Source organism: Triturus cristatus, chromosome 2_1 (genome assembly GCF_964204655.1).
Source record: "Triturus cristatus chromosome 2_1, aTriCri1.1, whole genome shotgun sequence".
Classification (NCBI taxonomy): domain Eukaryota; kingdom Metazoa; phylum Chordata; class Amphibia; order Caudata; family Salamandridae; genus Triturus; species Triturus cristatus.
Window position 1 is genome coordinate 971,988,150 of NC_140581.1, and position 19,606 is coordinate 972,007,755.

A 19,606-nucleotide genomic window follows, 5' to 3' on the forward strand; every position below is an offset into this window, starting at 1 on the left:
ACTGTCCAGAAAATAATGCTTCATGAACGTATGGAGGGACGCCCATGTAGCTGCTTGGCATACATCTAGGATAGGAACTTAGCATGCTAATGCAGTGGTAGCAGCTTTGCCCTGGTAGAATGAGCAAGCAGTTCTTTCGGAGGCTGCTTTTTTTGCCAGTGCATAGCAGATTTTAAAGCAGAGCACAATCCAGTGGGAGATGGTTCTCTTCTGCGCCATCTTGCCATTTTTCCCTCAGAGATCGTGGCAAAGACCTGATCATCCATTGTAGTAGAAATTTCGCTCTCATCAGCAGAAACAGTTTGTCTGGGAACAAGGTAGTACATGGTGATTGACACAAAGAGCTTGAAGCTCACTCACATGCCTTGCTGAGGTGATGGTGACGAGAAAAGCTCTTAACAGTAAGGAGGCATAAGGGACAACTGAGAAGCGGCTCAAACAAAGTGCATATCTGTGAGAAAGTGGCTCTGTATATACTGTTCCCAAATAGGTACAGGGTGTACAGAGTCCACAGTCCCCAGAGGTTTGGCAGAGGCTAAAGTTAGATATAACCTTACTCTATAAAGTGGTAGCTTGGTCGAGCAGTAACGCAGTATCAGAGGACAGTGTAAAGCATTTGTTGCACACACTCAGCCAGCAAATGGTCTCACACACTCAATAACTGAACTCTAGGCCAATGGTTTATATATAAAAAATATATGCTTGTTTTATTTTAGAACCAACAATAGGTATTAAAATATACTTTCTCAGAATGAGATGCTTTATATAAATACTTTTGCAATACGCAATTGACTTTTGTAGAAAGTTACAAGTGGTTGCAATAGGCAACATAATTCTAAACACAATAATGCATTGAGTTCAATGGAAGTTTTAAGTTATTTGCCACAGATTACTTTTAGGATTACTTTTGAAATTCCAGGACTGGATCCTACATTCAGTCCTGGGTCAATACTTGGAATCAAGTGATAAAAGTCGACTTAATTACTGTGATGATTTTTAGACAATATTTTGCTATTTTAAAAGTTGACACTTAGAAAATATTTCATAGAAAACAGTCAATGATTCCCTATGGCAGAAAATTCAACTTGCAGGTATAGTATGTTCTCGTTACTTTTGTAATCCAGTACTTTATCCTAAACAGGTAAGTAATTAAGTTTTCAGATATTATACGATTTTTAAAGAATATTTAAAGTTTGCAGAAATTGACAGTCAGTGCTGGGCACCAAGATCCAGCACTGGGAGCTCACCAGGTGAGTATTTTCGTTTGTTACTCGGCTGATTTTTGGTGAATATTTTAAGTGTTGAAAAGTCCACATTTAGAAGAAATTTCAGGAAAAGCTAGGCAATGTTACCCTATGGAGAAAATTGAGTTATTGGTTTAAAGGGAAGTACTCGACTGGCAGAGTTACGGTTCTGGGCATAGACTCAGGGGTCTCCCAGGGTCAGGTCGGTACAGTTGCTTCACCCTCAGCGGCACAAGGGCGACCGGGTGCAGAGAGAGTTAGGCCCAATGTTATCCTATGAGAGGTAGGGGGCCTTGGTTGGTGACTGCTGACTAGCAGGCCACGCGGCTGTGGGAGCTGGGCTCCTGGTCACTTACTCAGGGCAAGTGGGGAAGTAGATAGGTGTAGAGGTTGCACTGCCAGGGCCACTCGGGCGGCTGGGTGCAGGGTGCTTTTGAGCCGTCGGGCGCTTAATTGATTTCAATGGGAAATCTCCGGTTTAGAAACAGACTGCAAGCTCGGGGACGAAGATTCTTCAGGTGCCGCCACCACCACATCGAGAGGTAAGTTGGATAGGTAGGTACCCCGGGATTGGGCACAGGGGGCCGTGGGGCGCCGGGTGCAGGGGTGCCTTTTGGTGTCGGGAAATCTTACCCTCTGTTGATCGCGGTTGGGGGGGGGCACCTGGTTCGGAGGCGGCAGGCTTCTTCAGGAGTGTCGAGGGAGGTCCTTGGGTGCCGGACTCGGGGTCACAGTCGCCGTGGGGTCGTCCTCGTGGTCTTTGTTCACTCCGGCACAGGCCAGGCTTGGCGGGTGCAGAGTGTGAAGGGTTTGCAGTTCCGGGCTGCTGCCAGGGATTAGAAGTAGATTTTGAGTACAGCCTCTACTCATGGGAATCCCAGGGGTTTAGAGTCAAAAGGTAGCCAGGTCCTCCGGGGTTTGTGAGGTTGCTGGCCAAAAGAGATGCCGGGTTGGAGAAGGAGCAGGTTCGAGGGTCGACAGGCCGGTAGGGCTGGGGCCAAAGCAGTTGGTGTCTTCCTCTTCTTAGCAGCTGCAGGGCAGGTCTTCTTTCTTCTAGCTCTTCTTCGGATCTTGGAATCTGGGGAAGGAAGGTTCAGGGTGCCCCTAAATACTAGATTTAGGGGCGTTACAGGTAGGTGAAGGGCAGGGACCAATGGGTCCCTGTCCTGGGGTGGGTACACCCCCCATCCTGCCTCTCTCCTGTGGGAGGGGGGCAGTAGCCTAGTCCTGATTGGCCAGGGCTTCCCATCTTCAAGATGGCAAGAGCCCGGAGATGTGCTTCAACTCGCCTCCCCCACCTGAGGGGTGGGGTTGGCAGGCTGGCACATCCCCTGTCCTTGTTTGGGGTTTCCGGCAAAGCTTCCCGCCAGAGTGGGGGGTTGCAGTGGCCTGGGGAAGCTCACAGAGGCGGCATGCCTTTGAAGCTTCCCCCTGCCCATCCTGGGGGAGGAGATTTAGCACCTCGCCCAGGATGTGCAATGTTGCAGGCACAGGAGAGCAGGGGCTCTCCTACCCAGGGGTCCAGCAACATGTCTGCTGTGTGGCAGCCTAGGCAGCCTCAGAACAGACGTGGATTGTAGGCTAGGTTTTAGGGGGCATCTCTAAGATGCCCTCTGGGGTGCTTGGTACATTAAATCCCACACTGGCATCAGTGTGGGTTTAATGTGCTGAGAAGTTTGATACCAAACTTCTCAGTCTTCAGTGTTGCCATTATGGTGCTGTGGAGTTCGTGTTTGACGAGCTCTCGGCACCATGTACTCTTAAATGGCAGCACTGCACTTACAGTGCCCAGGAATGGACCTGGGTACTGTAGGGGCACAGGGCTCATGCTCCTGTGCCCACACCACTGGCATAGGGCACCCAGCTAGAGGGGTGGCTGATGTATGCCAGGGCAGTGTAGGTGGTGGGCATGGCACACTGGAATGTATGCTGTGTCGACTCTTTGTTTTGTCTTGTACCCAGACACCCAGCCTGCAAGGACATTGTGTGTGTGTAAGGGTACAGGGCCTCTAAGGGTGGCACAATGAGTGCTGCAGCCCTTAGAGGCCTTCCCTGGTCACAAGGCCCTGGGTACCTAGGGTACAATTTACCAGGGGCTGACATGTGGCCAGGGTTTGCCAATTTGGTGTTTGTGTTTTTAGGGAAGGAACATAGGCCCTGGGCACCTGATTGGCAGGAATCTAGGGCACACTCATTCAAAGTACATTCAGCGATTTAGCAAAAAGTGGGGGCATACCATGCAAGAAAGATGGCACTTTCTCACAATATCAGATAAGAAAGGACCAGATTAAAGTCTCATTTGGGCATTACAAAGGGAGAAGAGGCAAACATATGTTGAAGCTCTTTCAAAAATTGCATCAAACCTGGTGACTTAAGCAAAGAAGGCTGATCTGGCAACCGTAAGAAGGCGGAAAGATAACCCATAACCATGCCCAAAGCAAAGCCTTGCTGGACAAGAGACAAAACAAATAATAAAAGTCAGATAACATGGCTTGGATGGAGTCAATCTGGTTGTCCCGCACCAAGCTACAAATCTTTCCTAACGACAGGCATATGCAGTTTTCTTCAATGGATGCCAGGCTGCCAAGATGACATCAACCACCTCCAGAGGAAGGCTGAAGGTGTTCAGCTGTCGCCGCTCAATGACCAAGCATGAAGGTGGAGTTTGTGAAGGCCTGGGTGCAGAACCCTGCCCCGTTGCAGCGACAGCAGGTGGTCCCAGACAGGCAGACTGATTGGAGGACACATGCTCAAGCACCGGAGTTCTGGAAACCATGCTTTCCATGCCCCATCGGAAGCTACTAGGATGACTTGAGCTTGCGAGTCCTGATTTTCTTGAGAACTCGGGGCAGGAGTGGAATCAGAGGAAAGGTAAACAGGAGTCCTAAATATCACTCGAGGTGTAAGGAGTCTCAAAGCGAGAGATGACTTGAAAACTCGAATACGTAGAAGTGATGACACTGCGTATTCTTGGCGGTGGCAAATAGATCAAGCCAAGGTTCTCCCCAATAATGTGAGAGACATTGGTCCATCTCTGGATGCAACTGCCATTTGTGATCTTCTAGGCTCTGATGGCCTAGATCGTCTGCCGTGGAATTCAAAGAGCCTGCCAAGCAGTTCACAACCAGGAAGATCCATTGGAGGTCCAGCCATTTCCAGAGGCGCAAGGCCTTCCGGCACAGGGTCCATGACCCCACCCCACACTGCTTGTTGTAGTACCACATGACGATAGTGTTGTTCGTGAGCAATGCCAATCGGATGGCCCTCAGCTCCAGAATGTTGATATGGAGCTGGGACTCTGCTGGAGACCAGAGGTTTCTGATCTCCCCCGTCCCAGATGGATGCCCTAGCCCAGAAGCAATGGATTGGTCATCACTGTAAGCTCTGGGTGGAGAAGGGAGAGGGTCTGCTGCTGATCCAATTGTGGTATGGTAACCGCCACTGCATATCTTTTGAAGTTTTCTCTGAAAGACGTAGGTGGTAAGAGAGGCCCCCTTGATGTTGGGCCCACTGAGACTTCAGATCCCACTGCAGAGCCCGCATATGCCACCTGGCAAGCTCGACGAGCTGGATGCAGGACGCCTTCAGTCCCAGCAGCCTCAGAGTCGAAATCCAGGACTGAAATCCTCAGAGAAATCCAGGACGGAGGCTGAAAGACTAGGATCTTAGCCTGAATGTCCTGGAATCTCTTTCCCAAGGGAAAGGCATGAGACCAAACAGTGTCCAGAATGGCACCAATAAAGGGGAGATTTAGAGAAGGAGTTAGGTGTGACTTCAGCACATTGATAGTGACCCCAAAGATGATAGGAGGTTCACCGTAGCCTGGAGGTGGTTGAAGACTGCCTGAGGCAAGCCCTTCTTCTACAGCCAGTCATCAAGGTAGGGGAATTCTGGCAGTCATGGCCTCCTAATGGTGGGATGCACTGCCATCACTTTTGTGAACACCTGAAGGGCACTGGTGAGACCACAGGGGAGCACCACAAACTGAAAATGCTCCTGTTGCGAGCCGGTGAGTCAGTGGGATGGGTATATGGAAATAGGTGTTTTGCAGGTCCAATGCCACCACCCAGTATCTATGGTCCAGGAAACCAATATCTGGGCAAGGATGAGGATTTTGAACTTCTCCTTCTGGAGGAAGGTGTTGATAAGGCACAGATCTAAACCAGGCCACAGTCATCCATTTTCTTGTCCTTCAGAAAGTAGCAGGAATAACAAGCATGATCTACTTCTAGCACAGGCACCTTCTTGATAGCCCTTTTGGGCAAAAGGGCTTGCATGTCCGTCTGCAAAATGGAGAGATGGTCCTCAATTAGGCGCTTGGGGGATACTGGAAAGTATGATAGGGAAGACAGGAAGGGTAAGGCCTAGCCCCTGAAAACGATCTGTAGAACCCACCTGTTTGAAGGTATTGCCTGCCAACCTATGTAGAATGGGTAGATTGTGCCTCCTAAGGGTGACTTTGCTCATGTAAGGTCACAATAAAGAGATTTGGCCGGTAAGACAGCAGGGAGAGCAGTAGACTGGGCGGCCGTTGACCCTAGCCACGGTGGTGCGACAGTAACACTGCTAGGTACTTTGTGGAAGCTGGACAGGCTGGAGGTATGGGGCACCTTGGTCAAATCTGTGAAAGGAGAAGTGGAGCTGTTGCGGTTGATAAGTTGAGGCTGAAAGACCCAGAGAGAAAGCGGTAGCCCTGCTCTACCTAAAATACTCTAGAATGGAATCAGCCTTGGGTATGTCCATCAGGAAGGACTAGATATTGCCCAAGAACCACGCCGATCGCAGCCACGCATGGCGGTGAATGGTAACACTGTTACTGATGGCCCACCCAATGGAATCAGTGGTGTCTAAGCCACAAAGAATCATGAAATTAGCTGCATCACCACGATGCTGAATTGCTTGAGCGAGAAAAGGACGAAGGTCTTCGGGAACACCAGAGATGACTTGTGCCACCGAATCCCAAGGAGCGTGGGAGTAGCACACCCAACACGCAGCTAACATTAACAGATTGGCGGACCAGACTGATGGAAGAAAAAACACATTTGCTAAATGTTTACACTGACTTAAGATTGCCTGTCGAGAGAGTGCTAGGAAACATGTTGGGATTAGAGCGGTTCATGGAGGCTTGCATCACTAGGCTTTTAGGAGGAGGGTGCTGCGAGTGAAAAGCAGAGTCACCTTGAGCAGGGAAATGCTGCATGGCAGTTTGTTAATTGTCGGTATTCGTCAGTGCTTCGTTAAATGGATGACGCTCAGAAGAGGTTTACTCTGGTTGAAGGACAGCTGTCAAAACATTTGTTTTAAACTCCAAGGTGGGGAGCTGAAGGTCAAGTACTGCGGTAACCCTACGCATCACCATGGCATTGAAAGCAGATTACTCCGTGTCCGGTCTGGAGGAGACCAGTTTCCAGGGAGGTATCAAAACCACTAGCCTCCTGTGTCCTCGAACCAATTATCATCCTAGTAGGGTTGAGCAAACTCATCATTCAGGTCTTCGTCATTGTCGGAGTCTGCTCAAAAAAAAAAATGCAGAGTATGTGTTCTCTCTTGTGGAGGCGTAAATCAAGTGGGGGAAGTGGCACCTCAGGCGAAACTGGGCGTGACTTAGGACAGAGTCAGACCGGCATCGGAAAGAAGAATCAGGACCTGGTGTCGATGTGCCTGGGGCCAGCGCAGGCCATGGTGCCAGGAGCAGGGTTGGAACTGGAGCCAGAAGTAAGACGGGCTTGGTGGGCCCAACTGGCGGTGAGGGTGAACCCGCTAGTGGTACTCCAGATATGAGGCCTCTTGCCTCATTCTGGACGGACTGCGTACCATAGTGAGTTGGCAAGGATCCAAAGAGACTGAGCATGGCTGTATACAACTCTTTGATCTGATGTGGTGTGGCTGTTGGTCCCGGAAATTGGGTTTTGCTAGAACCAGCTGCGAAATCGGCTTTAAAGTTGGCTGCGAGATCGAGAGGTGTGGCGCCATCCTCTCGCCTGCTCAGCCGAATGTACGTTGCATGAGGGAAGGGAATCCCACCTCAGTTCTTGTATTTCATTTTTGACTGATCTGACTATTATGAACGCATGAGGGCCAGACTCTAGAGTGGCTTCGTTGGCTCTGGGAACACTAATCGTCCGGGATCACACTTTGGACGAAGACAGCGATAAAGACGTGGTACAGTCCCAATGAAGTCTTTTTATGCTTGGCGATGTGAACTTTTGATTCGCAGTCTGGGGTGGCCTTAGAGTTCATTGATGCTGTCGCTGCAGGCCTTGGAGTCGTGGCTCGACCCCAAAAACGACAGGAATACCTGGTGGGGATCTACCATACACATTTTTTTGTGACAGTCCCTACAGGGTTTAAAACCTTTTGTTTTTAGAAGTGACGTCCCTTGCACACTGAGAAAAGTTCAGGCTAATGTCTCTGAGAGACACGAAAGGAGCTCTGGATCCGTGTCTGGCGATGAAGATAGAGGGATCTGACATCAGCATGCAACAATAGTTCCTATATAGGCTCCGTACATCACTTCTGGAATAAACCGGCGTTAGTGCAGAGCTGCACGCGCCATCTGAAGGAGCACTGAGGTACAGTTGAGAAGTTTACAGATCCAGTCAGACGCCTGGAGAACATTCAAAGCGCCATGGCAGACAGAGAGTGCTTGACACAAATGCAGTGAACTGGACTCCAGGAGCAAGTTAGTGTCAGTGAATTCTACGAGTCTTACTAGACCAGTTCCAGCCGGCAGAAGCCTACCGAGTAATCAGGTTTTTGAATGCAGGAGGCGGGAAACAAGCCTTGAAATCGGTAGTCTCTCGTCTGAATCAGGAGGGTTGGCATGTATGCTATGGGCATACCAGAATAAGACTAGGGGAACTACAACAACAATGGTAATGGCCCCCAAGACTAGATGGACACGATACTTTAGAATACTACAGTATCAAGAGAGTTTCTTAAACTCAAAATAAAGAATGTGCCAATAGATATTGTAATGATGGCGTACATTGATAATCATTACTGCAGCTTTCAGTGATTGTCTTATATGTTATGGAAGACGATGAAGACACCCTAATATACATAGGTATTACCAGTTACTGGTAATACAGAGTGCCTTTAGGCACACCAGCCCTGGCACTGGTGGACTGTCATTAAGGTGGACGTGCACTTGTGCACAAATAAAATGCTGTCACTCTCAATGAAGAGAAGTGGTCTGACCCACTGCCCCACTGCCCCATGATGTGTGTTGGTGTAAAGCAAAATGTGACAGGCACGAAAAGAAAAATAGATGAAGAAGGATGACTAAAAGTCCGTGTATGCATATGTATGTATGTATTTATATATTTATTATTATTTGTTGTACAACAAGAGGATGGTGAAACAGCTAAACGTGTTCCTAGACCAGACCTGAAAGCAATAGCAAATCAAATACAGTTAGCATCTCACAAAGCTCCAGTACCACAAAGCTTTACTAAGTGTCAATTTTGAGTCAGATACAAGTACTTCAAAAGTTTTACACAGAGCTCCAGTGCCACAAGGCGTTACTAGAAGATGTCCAACTAGATTCGGGTGCAAGTGCCTGCTGTACCACACTGCAGTTCCATAAGACCTTACTAGATGTCCTAGAGGAATCCACCACTACCTCTCAATGTCAGGACACAAGAGAATTATGGCAAGAGCACACCTGCTTCAACGTCTCCCTTTGGTGAGAGTGAGACAGTATAATGGAAAAATAATTTTTACTATGCCTTTGCTTTCAGCACAGTAGTTCAAAGAGAGGGCTTGACCTCAACATATAAGTGTGCATATTCACTTTTGCTACTCTAGTTATTTGTGCTGGTTTCCGATAGGGTAAACAAATATGCAAATGCTACTTTTTAATGAAAATAGTTATTGTAGCTTTAAGTGAATATCTTGAATGCTAAGGAAGACAGCAAAGACACTGCAATATGCATAGGTATTAACTGGCACTGGCATACACATAGTGCTTTATGTCCACTAACCCCAGAAGACTACTTTTAGGTATGTGCACAAGCAAATGCTGTCACTCAAGTCAGAAGAGCCAATGGCTGAAGTATACTGACACACTGCCCCTTGCTGTACTCTTTGGTGAGCAGCAGCAAAATGTGGAAGACACTTGAAAAGACCAATAGATTTTCTTCAAAGATTCGTCTCTTCAAGCGTATTTCACATTTTGCTATTGCTTCTTTATGGGTGTATTTACTTTATTTATTTACTTCATTTGAACAGTGCTCAAGGACCTTCAGGTGACCGACCATGGCTTGCCACAGGTACTTATCCTAAGTCCCATCCACCTCTCAAAACGGACATTATTAGCTGTCCGTTCCACACCCTGCTCAGGGCATTGCCACTTAGGATGTCGTCCACGCTTGAGAGACAAGAGTCATGCCACCGAGGTTTGAGGCTGCCACATGTGTCTGGCCCATTTGGTACCCAGCCCCCTCCTAATCACCAGCATAGCCAATGTTGTTCCCATGCTGGCATCCCAAAAGCCATGACAGCTTGCCTCATCTTCGAGGCAGACTGAGCGGAATGTGTGGGTTCCGGGATTCAATGACCTACGGGATTTGAGGATCTCAGTCTACAAAAGCCACACTTTAGGCATGGCCAGATGCCTGCCTTTCCTCCCAGCAGATGAAAGGAAGCCTTTGTTTGGGCTCCGAACTTCACCTGTGTTCTCCTGCTTGGGTTCTGCCCTGCACCAGTGTGTATATCTCTCCAGCAGAAATAATCTTTGTGCAGGCCACCAAGTTGAGCTTCTGCGAAATTTGCTGCTTGTTGCGAACTTTGGAACTTCTTTTGCAGCATCACCTCAAAAAATGTCATCACATCCTTGTGACACTTCAAAAAATTGCCTGGCATCTGTAACAACTGTCTCGACCCTCACAGAGTCATATACAAATCTTGAATGAACCTTTGTTTCTGTTCGGTTACTCAAGTTGTGAAACTTTAACAACTGTCTATAAAACATTAGAACAGGAGCAGTCTCATGATGATTCCCTTGGCTCTAGCAAGATGCACAAGTTACTACTTGTGTAACGATATATCTGTAAGAAACATTAGTTAGTGATAGATTCCTTACCTTAGAATATCCCCAGGCGTCAGACTGGATCCGGAAAAGTTTTCATCAGCAGTACCCCTGCGCGTCGGTAGGTGGCGTCGTGCGGCTCCGCGTCCGTCGCTGGCGTCGTAAGCGCCGAGATGATGTCACGGAGACTACTTAGGCGCCACCCATGCGCGCGGACGTCAGTTCTGTACACGACTTTCTGCGCCAGGAACGCAGAGCCATGCAAGAAACTGACCACTGGTGACATGAAACTAGGGCCCTGGAAGGGATGACCCTAACCCTAGAATCAGTTCACAGAACGGGGAGGATGGGTGGGGCGGTAAGGAATCTATCACTAACTAATTTCTCTTACAGATATATTGTTACACAAGTAGTAACTTGTGCATCTGAAAGAGACACGTTAGTGATAGATTCCTTACCTTAGAATACATACCCCAGCAATATATACCGGTGGTGGGTCTGTGAATAGATTACACCAGAAAGTCATGGAGGACAGAACGGCCAAAGTAACCGTCTCTCCGGACTTGACCGTCAAGGCAGTAATGCTTGGTAAACATGTGCAGCGAGGCCCACGTATCTGCCTGACAAATATTCTGCAAGGGTACACCACGTCCCAATGCAGTAGTGGCTGCAGTTGCCCTGGAAGAATGGGCACGCAGCCCCACAGGAGGCTCTTTGTAGCCAACAAGTAACATGCTTTGATGCACAGAACGACCCACCGAGAGATGGTTCGTTTGTGCACGGCCCAACCTTTTTTTGGCGCCCATGTAGCCAACAAAGAGCTGGTCATCCACCCGGAACTGCTGTGTGCTCTTCAGATAGAACGAGAGCGCATGTTTTGGATCCAGACGGCGTATCCTCTCTTCCTCTTCCTCTTTTGAAAGATGCGGAGGCGGAAAGAAGGTGGGCAAGGTGATGGTCTGCCCGATGTGGAAGGGCGTGACAACCTTTGGCAAAAAAGAAGAATGGGTCCTTAAAACCACCTTGTCCGGATGAACAGAAAGAAAAGGAGGTTTAGAAGAAAGAGCCTGGAGCTCACTCACTCTTCTGGCAGAGGTGATAGCTACCAGGAAAGCCGTCTTGAGAGTGAGAAGACGTAGAGGACAGTTATGAAGGGGCTCAAAGGGAGTGCACATCAGATAGGTCAAGACAAGATTTAAGTCCCATTGAGGCATTATGAAAGGCACGGCAGGAAACGTGTACGTAATGCCTTTCAGGAAACGGTTAACAACCGGGGACTTAAAGAGAGAAGGCTAATCTGGAAGCCGTAGAAAGGCAGAGATGGCCGAAAGATAACCTTTGATAGTGCCCAGAGCAGAGCCCTGCTGGGCCAAGGATAGTAGGAACAGAAGGACCTCAGAAAGAGGGGCAGAAAGGGGATCCACACCACAAACTTGTTCCACCGGCAGGTGTATACCGTCTTAGTGGATGGACACCTGGCTGCCAGAACGACATCACAGGCTTCAGAAGGAAGATCGAAAGCTGTCAACTGTCGGCGCTCAATCTCCACGCATGGAGGTGGAGGCTGGACAGGTTGGGGTGGAGGACCGTCCCCTGCTGCTGCGACAGAAGATCCTCCCGAAGAGGAATACGGAACGAGGGATCTATCACCATGCTGAGTAGCTCGGGATACCAGTATCTTCGTGCCCAATCCGGAGCCACAAGGATGACTTGGGCCCGGTCACGCCGAATCTTCTTCAGCACTCTGGGCAGAAGTGGTAAAGGCGGAAAGGCGTACAACAGACCGCAACTCCACTCGCGACGAAAGGCGTAGCCGAGCGAGTGCCGCCTTGGAAATTCCAACGCGCAGAACTGATGACATTGCGCTTTCTCTTCGGTGGCGAAAAGATCTAACCAAGGCTCTCCCCACTGCAGAAAGAGACCTTGCGCCACGTCCGAGTGCAGACGCCATTCGTGATCCATCAAGCACCGGCGGCTGAGTTTGTCCGCCCTGGTGTTCAGATAACCTGCCAGGTGTTGAACCACCAGGTAATGCCTTGACGTTCCAGCCATGCCCAGGGCAGAGCCTCCTGACATAGGGTCCATGACCCCACCTGCCCTGTTTGTTGCAATACCACATGGCGGTGGTGTTGTCCGTGAACACCTGCACCACACTTCCCCGGACAAAGGGAAGGAATGCCTTCAGCGCAAGTCGGATCGCCCGAAGCTCCAAAAGGTTGACCTGGAGCCGGGACTGTGCCGGAGACCAAAGTCCTCTGATCTCCGCCTCTCCCAAGTGGCCTCCCCATCCCAGGAGGGACGCATCCGTCACCACTGTGTGCTCCGGTTGGGGAAGGGAGAAGGATCTGCCATTGACCCAATCGCGATTCGTGAGCCACCACTGCAATTGTCGTGCAGTGCCCTCCGAGATCTGGACATGATCGGACAGGTTGCCCTGATGCTGTGCCCACTGGAACTTCAGGTCCCACTGCAGAGCCCGCATATGCCATCTGGCATGTTGCACTAGCAGGATGCAGGAGGCCATCAGGCCCAGGAGCCGGAGGGTCATCCTGACTGAAACCCAGGATAGAGGCTAAAAGATCGGAATCATAGCCTGAATATCCCGGACTCGTTGCTCGGGAGGATAAACCCGAAACCGCGTCGAATCCAGAATCGCTCCGATGATGGGGATCTGCTGAGAGGGACTCAGGTGCGACTTCGGCACGTTGATGGAGAACCCAAGCAAATGCAGGAGGTCGGCCGTAGTCTGAAGGTGGGAAACGACTGCCTGGGGCGAGCCTGCCTTCAACAACCAGTCGTCAAGGTAGGGGAAGACTGACAACCCTGACCTGCGCAGATGAGCTGCGACCACCGCCATCACTTTCATGAACACCCGAGGGGCGCTGGTAAGGCCGAAGGGGAGCACGGCAAACTGAAAATGCCCCGGGCCTACCGTGAACCGCAGGTAACGCCGGTGGGCCGGCAGGATGGGGATGTGAAAATATGCGTCCTGCAAGTCCAACGCTACCATCCTGTCTCCAGGGTCGAGGGCAGCCAAAACCTGAGCCAGAGTCAGCATTTTGAACTTCTCCTTCCGGAGGAAGCGGTTGACGTTCCGGAGGTCCAAGATGGGACGCAGACCCCCTTTGTCCTTCTTGGTGACAAGAAAGTAGTGGGAATAACAACCACTCCCTACTTCCGGCCCAGGAACGCACTTGATGGCCCCCTTGGCCAAGAGGGTCGTAACTTCCTGCTGGAGAGTTGCCAAGTGTTCCCCCGACATGTGGTGGGACTGAGGGTGGACTGAAAGGGAAGGGAGTAACCCTTGCGGATGATCTACAACACCCACTTGTCTGATGTGACAGCGTGCCAGTGGGAGAGGTGATGGCGGATCCTGCCACCCACTGGCATGGGGTGCTCCACAAAGCTCGGATTAGGAAGGTTTGGAGGTAGAAGCAGGGGCGGAAGTGGACTGACCCCACGCTGATTCCTAGACCCGCCCCTGCGGAAGCCGCATCCGCGCTGAGGCTGGTTCTGCACAGGCTTGCTGAAGGAACGTGCCTGGGCGCCCCTGCCATGGCCACGAAAGGAACGAAAACCAGGAGTGGCTGGGCTTATCGAGGAAAGATCTAAGGACTTGGCCGTAGCCCGAGAGTCCTTAAAACGCTCCAGCGCACTGTCGGTCTTATCGCCAAACAGGCGGGTGCCATCAAAGGGCATGTCCATGAGTGAGCTTTGTACATCTGGCGAGAACCCGGTAGACCTCAACCACACCGAATGGCGAACTTAGCCGCATCCTTACCCTCGCCAACAACTTGAGACAGCACAGCTTGGGCCTCTTCAGGACACTGAGGCAACACCTGTGCAACGGCATCCCACACTGCGTGGGAATAGCGGGCCAAGAGGCATGCGGTGTTCACCGACCGCAGCCCTAAGCTGGCCGAAGAGAACAACCGCTTGCCGAACTGCTCCAGCTTCTTAGAGTCCTTATCTGGCGGCGCCGTGGGAAAGGCACTCTGGGACGTCGAAGCTTGGATGACAAGGCTCTCGGGCGTAGGATGAGTAGTCAGAAAGGCAGGGTTACCCGGCGCCGGGCGATGACGCCTGGCGACATTCTTATCCACCGGGGCCCCTGAGGCTGGCCGCGACCAAGTGCCCAGTAAGACATCAGTGAGGGTGTCATTAAATGGCAGCAGGGGCTCCGACGAAGTGGACGCCGTCTGGAGCACCTCAGTGAGAAGATTAGTCTTTAGAGCCACCGTAGGGAGATCAAGGTGGAGGACCTCAGCGGCCCGACGAAGCACCATCGTGTACGAAGCGCCCTCCTCCATGGTAGGCGGAGAGGCAAACCCCGGGTCAGAGGAGAGATCAAGGCCGCCGGCCTCCTCTAACTCGTCTGCCCAGTCCTGCTCGGAGTCACACTGACAAGCAAGAGGATCCTCGGACCCCTCCCAGTCGTCCTCCACCTCCGCCGTATGTGGGACAGACTGCGGCGGCAGGGTAGGGACCAGGGAAGGAACAAACGGCGCCCAGAATGGCGCCGGACGGGGTCGCACTGGCGCGTGTCCCAATGCGGATCCCAGGTAGGGACAAAAGTGTCTGAGAACCTGGGCAGGGGCGGAACAAATGGTATCCACTGCGGCACCGGAGGCGGAGCCGGCAGCGCAGGACCTTGTGGCGCCGTGGCCGGAGGCAGCGGCGCAGGATACTGAGGCGCCGGGGCCAGAGCCGCCGGCGGCACCGATGGCCCGACAGGATCCTGACACGGGACCACGGGGTCCAAGGGCGTGCCGGCGGGAGTCCGAGGCCTAAACAGGCGGTCCATGGTAGCAAGAAATTCTTGCACCTGTGCGGGAGACGCTGACGGACCCGGGTAGGGTGGGTAGGCCGCGGGACTCCCAGGCTCCGAAGGTGCCGCAGGAGCAGAACTCCTGTCCCCCTCGTCCGCATCCGGGGACCGACGTGGGGACGTCGGAGAGCGAGAATGCTTCTTCGACTTCTTTTTATGTCGTCTCTTACCCAAATCCGAGGGTGAAGACTTAGAGCCTGAGGAGAGATGATGGTGGCCCCGCGAGCGTTCTCTGGAGCGGCCCCTGGACCGTGAACGGCGCGGGGACGAGTGCCGGACCTCAAACAGCTTCCGGAGTTGCTCCCTCAAGGCCTTCGCCAAACAGTTCATATAGGCCCGGGAGTCATGGTCTCTCTCAAGGCAGTAGAGACAGACGTCGTGGGGGTCCGCCACCGACATGTTGCGACTGCAGGCCCCACAAGACTTAAAACCAGGCATCCCTACTTGCACCAGAGTAGACTCAAACTTACAAGAGACAAAAAGTCTCAAAAAGATAGTCAAAAAGTGACTAAGGTACGTGCTCTAACCGGATCTGCCCTTACTGGCGCGGAAAAGGAAAGTACTGATGTCAGCGCACATGGGTGGCGCATAAGTAGTCTCCGTGACGTCATCTCGGCGCTTACGATGCCAGCGACAGACGCAGAGCCGCACGACGCCACCTACCGACGCGCAGGGGTACTGCTGACGAAAAAACTTTTCTGGATCCAGTCTGATGCCTGGGGATATTCTAAGGTAAGGAATCTATCACTAACGTGTCTCATTCAGCTAAAGGTACTGTGTAATTCCTTGAGCGTTTACTATAATGTGAAATGAAAAAACTGCATGTAAATGACGTTAATTTAAGAGCAGAGAGTAACAGTAGTCTTGAGTTCTATTTAGTATATAAGAGCCGTCACGTATGAGAGATTAAAGATCTCCTGAGAGACTCTATTAGAAGACAAGAGCTATGTGACTATAACTCAATGACGTCTCATGTGCCTTCTCTCACATCCTCATGCCCCCTCCGCCCCTAATGCTATCAACATCGAGCACAGTCTTGGACGTGTTCAGCACTGTCAACGGGGGAAGAGACCGGGAGGATCGACATTGTTCCTGGAGCAACAATGGGATGTACAAATCAGTAGTAACTTAAGCTTGACAGGGCACTTTCCATAAAACATAACATTTCAGTCTATATGCAAGTACAAAGACATGTATCCAGAAGTCCGAAAGATTGGAAGAAAGAAAAGCAAGTCAGTGCATAACAAGATCAGAGCGGGCAGATCTGCGTTAATGACTCTAGTTTAATAAGGAATGAAGAGGAGCTCTGCAGCCAGGCCCTGTACCCTCTCTGCAGTAGGCGCTGCGTGGCAGGGATTGGGTTCGGGGACTGGCATGCAGCCAAGCCCTGTGCCATACCTCTCGAGATCCAAGCAAAGCTAAACACTCATTTTAGTGCTGGGCTTTGCTTGTGCTATTTTTTTTTTGTAATCACCGACTCAAACTCACAAATCATCAAAAATAACATTTGCAAGATTGGGACTGACAACACTTTGGGACAAAGGGGCATTTAAATAGTTGGCACAGACCACGCGACATCAGCCTTCACACATTGTAGAATCTAAACAACATAATCATCAACCAAACTGCACATTCAATACACTGTCCAGTCACAAACTTGAATGTTGTCAATCCTCGTAGACCATCTCTAATGAGCTGTGCAGTATCCCAATCCACAATATCTAGACTCAATGAATTAAACAACACCTGTTATTTCATTGTAACTCCTGACAAGCTTGGTAGTATCACAGCTTCCTATGTACATCAGTTAGTTTCTAGGCATCAAAAACATTATCAGCAAGTTTTGTAGGCATCAAAACTTACGTCTCATGAGTCCCAAAAAAGAAAATGGGCATTTTATTTGTCGGAGGCTTCACTGCACCATCAGTCACCTCATCAACCTGCAATAAAAAGCAGTAGATGTAAAATGTGTAAGCAAACGTACATTAATTTCAGAAGAAAACAAAAGGAAAACCCTTAGGCGAATTTGTGGCCAACGTCAAACTAGGTTCTAGTTGGGTAAATCAATAAAACGAAGCAAAATTAAAGGCCCCAGTTATCAAACGGACCTTACCATTATTATGTTTCGTTTAGGGCACAGGGCAAAATGACACACAAGGAATGACTCTTGATGGCCAAAAGTGGTGAGCCAAAACACCTAAAATGGCTAATGACATTGTAAAACGTCAAAAGTCATAACAAATATTGGCAAAGAAAATAGGTCTCCGCCATTCAAACTTTTTTTTAACCTACATGCAAAATAAAATTATTTAAAGATGGGTACACAAAGGCCATCTTTGAATTACTTTTCTCAAAGCAAAATATATTATTCAATGACGGACATCATGTCTGTGTGCATGCATACGTGCAACCATCACTATACTTTAATTCTGAATTTACTGTAGAAGATGCCGGATGCCAATTTAGGAATGGTAAACTAAACAATAAGGTATGCATTGGATGCTGAGCAAATTGGGGCAAGCGAGCCGCTGGGTAGCAGCGTTCAAATGCCTATCTCGTGTAAACATAATTAAAAAACACAAAAATTACTGTGAACAGGGGGAGGAAGGAAGTGTGCAGGGAGTAAATGCAAGACACCCAATAGCAGTGGCCCTCGCAGAAAGTAAAGAAAAAAGATCAATAATAATATAAAGCTAGGGGTAAGGGGGCGAGGAAACGAGCAAGGAAAGCTATACACTTTCACAGAGTACCCGAACAAGGAAAAAATAGTCCCCTCAAGTCAGCAGCGGAAAGCTACAACTCATTCAATCAAAACACAGTGAGACCAAAATGCTCCTTCGGTGGGATAAGCACACGAATCCAAAGGAAAGCCATTGAATAAGGATCAGGGAATGAGATAGACAAGAAAACGATCGAATCACAAACAAGGTATGGACGAAAAGCCCACTCTAAGCCTATATAGAACACAATAGGTCTGTTTGCCAACAGAGAAAACTAAATCTGTTCGCTTGCGAGACCTAAAAATGATGCCAGTGATACATGAAAGATGTCTGCCTAAGAAAAAATACAATTGCTCAAACAAAAAGGATTAGATCGTTAGGCATTATCGGGCAAACTGCTTCATTTCCAATACTACGTCTCGATGAACTTTTTCATTTTCTGAGGGATAACAATTAATAAATCAAGCCCAGCTGCTCTCACTAAATGACGGAAATTTACATGTCTGAACGGATATCACAAAATAACCAATTTTGTCTTTTTTGAAGATGTTTATACTCATCAATCAATGTTTGAAAATGAGAAAAAACAAAAACAAAACATACAGTTCCATTCTTGCTTCTACCTTTAATATGTTCTCTTTCTACGAAGCATGGAGCTCAACGAAATGCACTACCATACCAAATCAAGATGTTTTTGTAAATTACTCAAGAGGAATGCCCAACTGAAAGTACGAAAGGCCAGCGTCATTCTCTATGGGAAGGTCTCTACATTTGATTCTGGACAAACTGGTCACCACCATTTATAAAGCCACTCTGCGCCTTCCAAAGATAGCGTCAGCGGCGCAAGTGAGACTCAAGTATAATATCATAAAACAGTACTGGGCCAGAGGCAGCTGTTTTCTCAACTTCTATCACAGGCTCAGACTGGCATCGCTCGATTCCATGCAAAGGTTAATCTGGCACGAACTTGCGCAATCTGACCATAGATCATCATATAGACAACTTCTTGATGGCAAAAGGATGGCAAAATGAGGGAATTCTCACTGTCCGAAGCCTGGAGCAAACTCCTCTCCCATCAGGTCTTTAAGAAATTAACATCTCTCAGGTCCCCAAAAAAGTAAAAAACCTGGAGGATTTGGCAGCCTTATGCAAACGCTCCCACGCGTGGTCAGTCATAAACTCATACTCCTCAACCAAGCAGCAGAATTACATCACCTGCACTTATCCTACATGGATTAAAGCATGACTTGTGGCTCTATGTCTGGACGAGTAGAATATTCTAGCTCATCTTCCCTCCTGGCGCCACCCAGCCACTCATGACATAAGCTGCCACTTATGCGGACAAGGAAAAGAAACCTTAATTCATGTTTTATGTATTTGCCCCGAGCAAAGGAGATCGCTTCTCTGTGCCGACTTCATCAGGCTAAGAGTGCGCGCGTGCCGGCAGGCAAAATCGCCAGCCGGAATCCATTAAATCCACTACTAAAAATTAAAACTGTCAGATTTCTTTAGACAGCAGCGATTAAATTGGATTCAGTCAACGGCAACACACTCTTAAAGTCTGGACTGCACCAGGCCAGCCACTGAACAAGAGAACTCTTGCTCTCCATTCCAGTCAGTTGTTTTATATCCAGTCCCGTGCACTGCAAAATAACACACAGCTCATAATGTGATGTTGGTGCCACTATATTCGCACCACTCACAGATGTCAGTTTATTTCTGCTATCTGTCTGTGATGTCAGATGCTGAGCCCATAACAATGAAAATACACCAGTGTGCAAAT

The 19,606-nt window shown here is 49.4% G+C and overlaps 1 protein-coding gene across 2 annotated transcripts in view; it reads right to left on the bottom strand.

Moving 5' to 3' along the window:
- The window catches only part of PSIP1 (PC4 and SRSF1 interacting protein 1), a 543,316-nt gene that overhangs the window by 450,103 nt on the left and 73,607 nt on the right, over nucleotides 1–19,606 (bottom strand). For both annotated transcript variants that reach the window (XM_085633866.1, XM_085633873.1), the window contains exon 3: nucleotides 16,967–17,043. In XM_085633866.1, coding sequence (XP_085489992.1) covers nucleotides 16,967–17,043 — 77 coding nt within the window. The remainder of the gene's footprint in view (nucleotides 1–16,966; nucleotides 17,044–19,606) is intronic.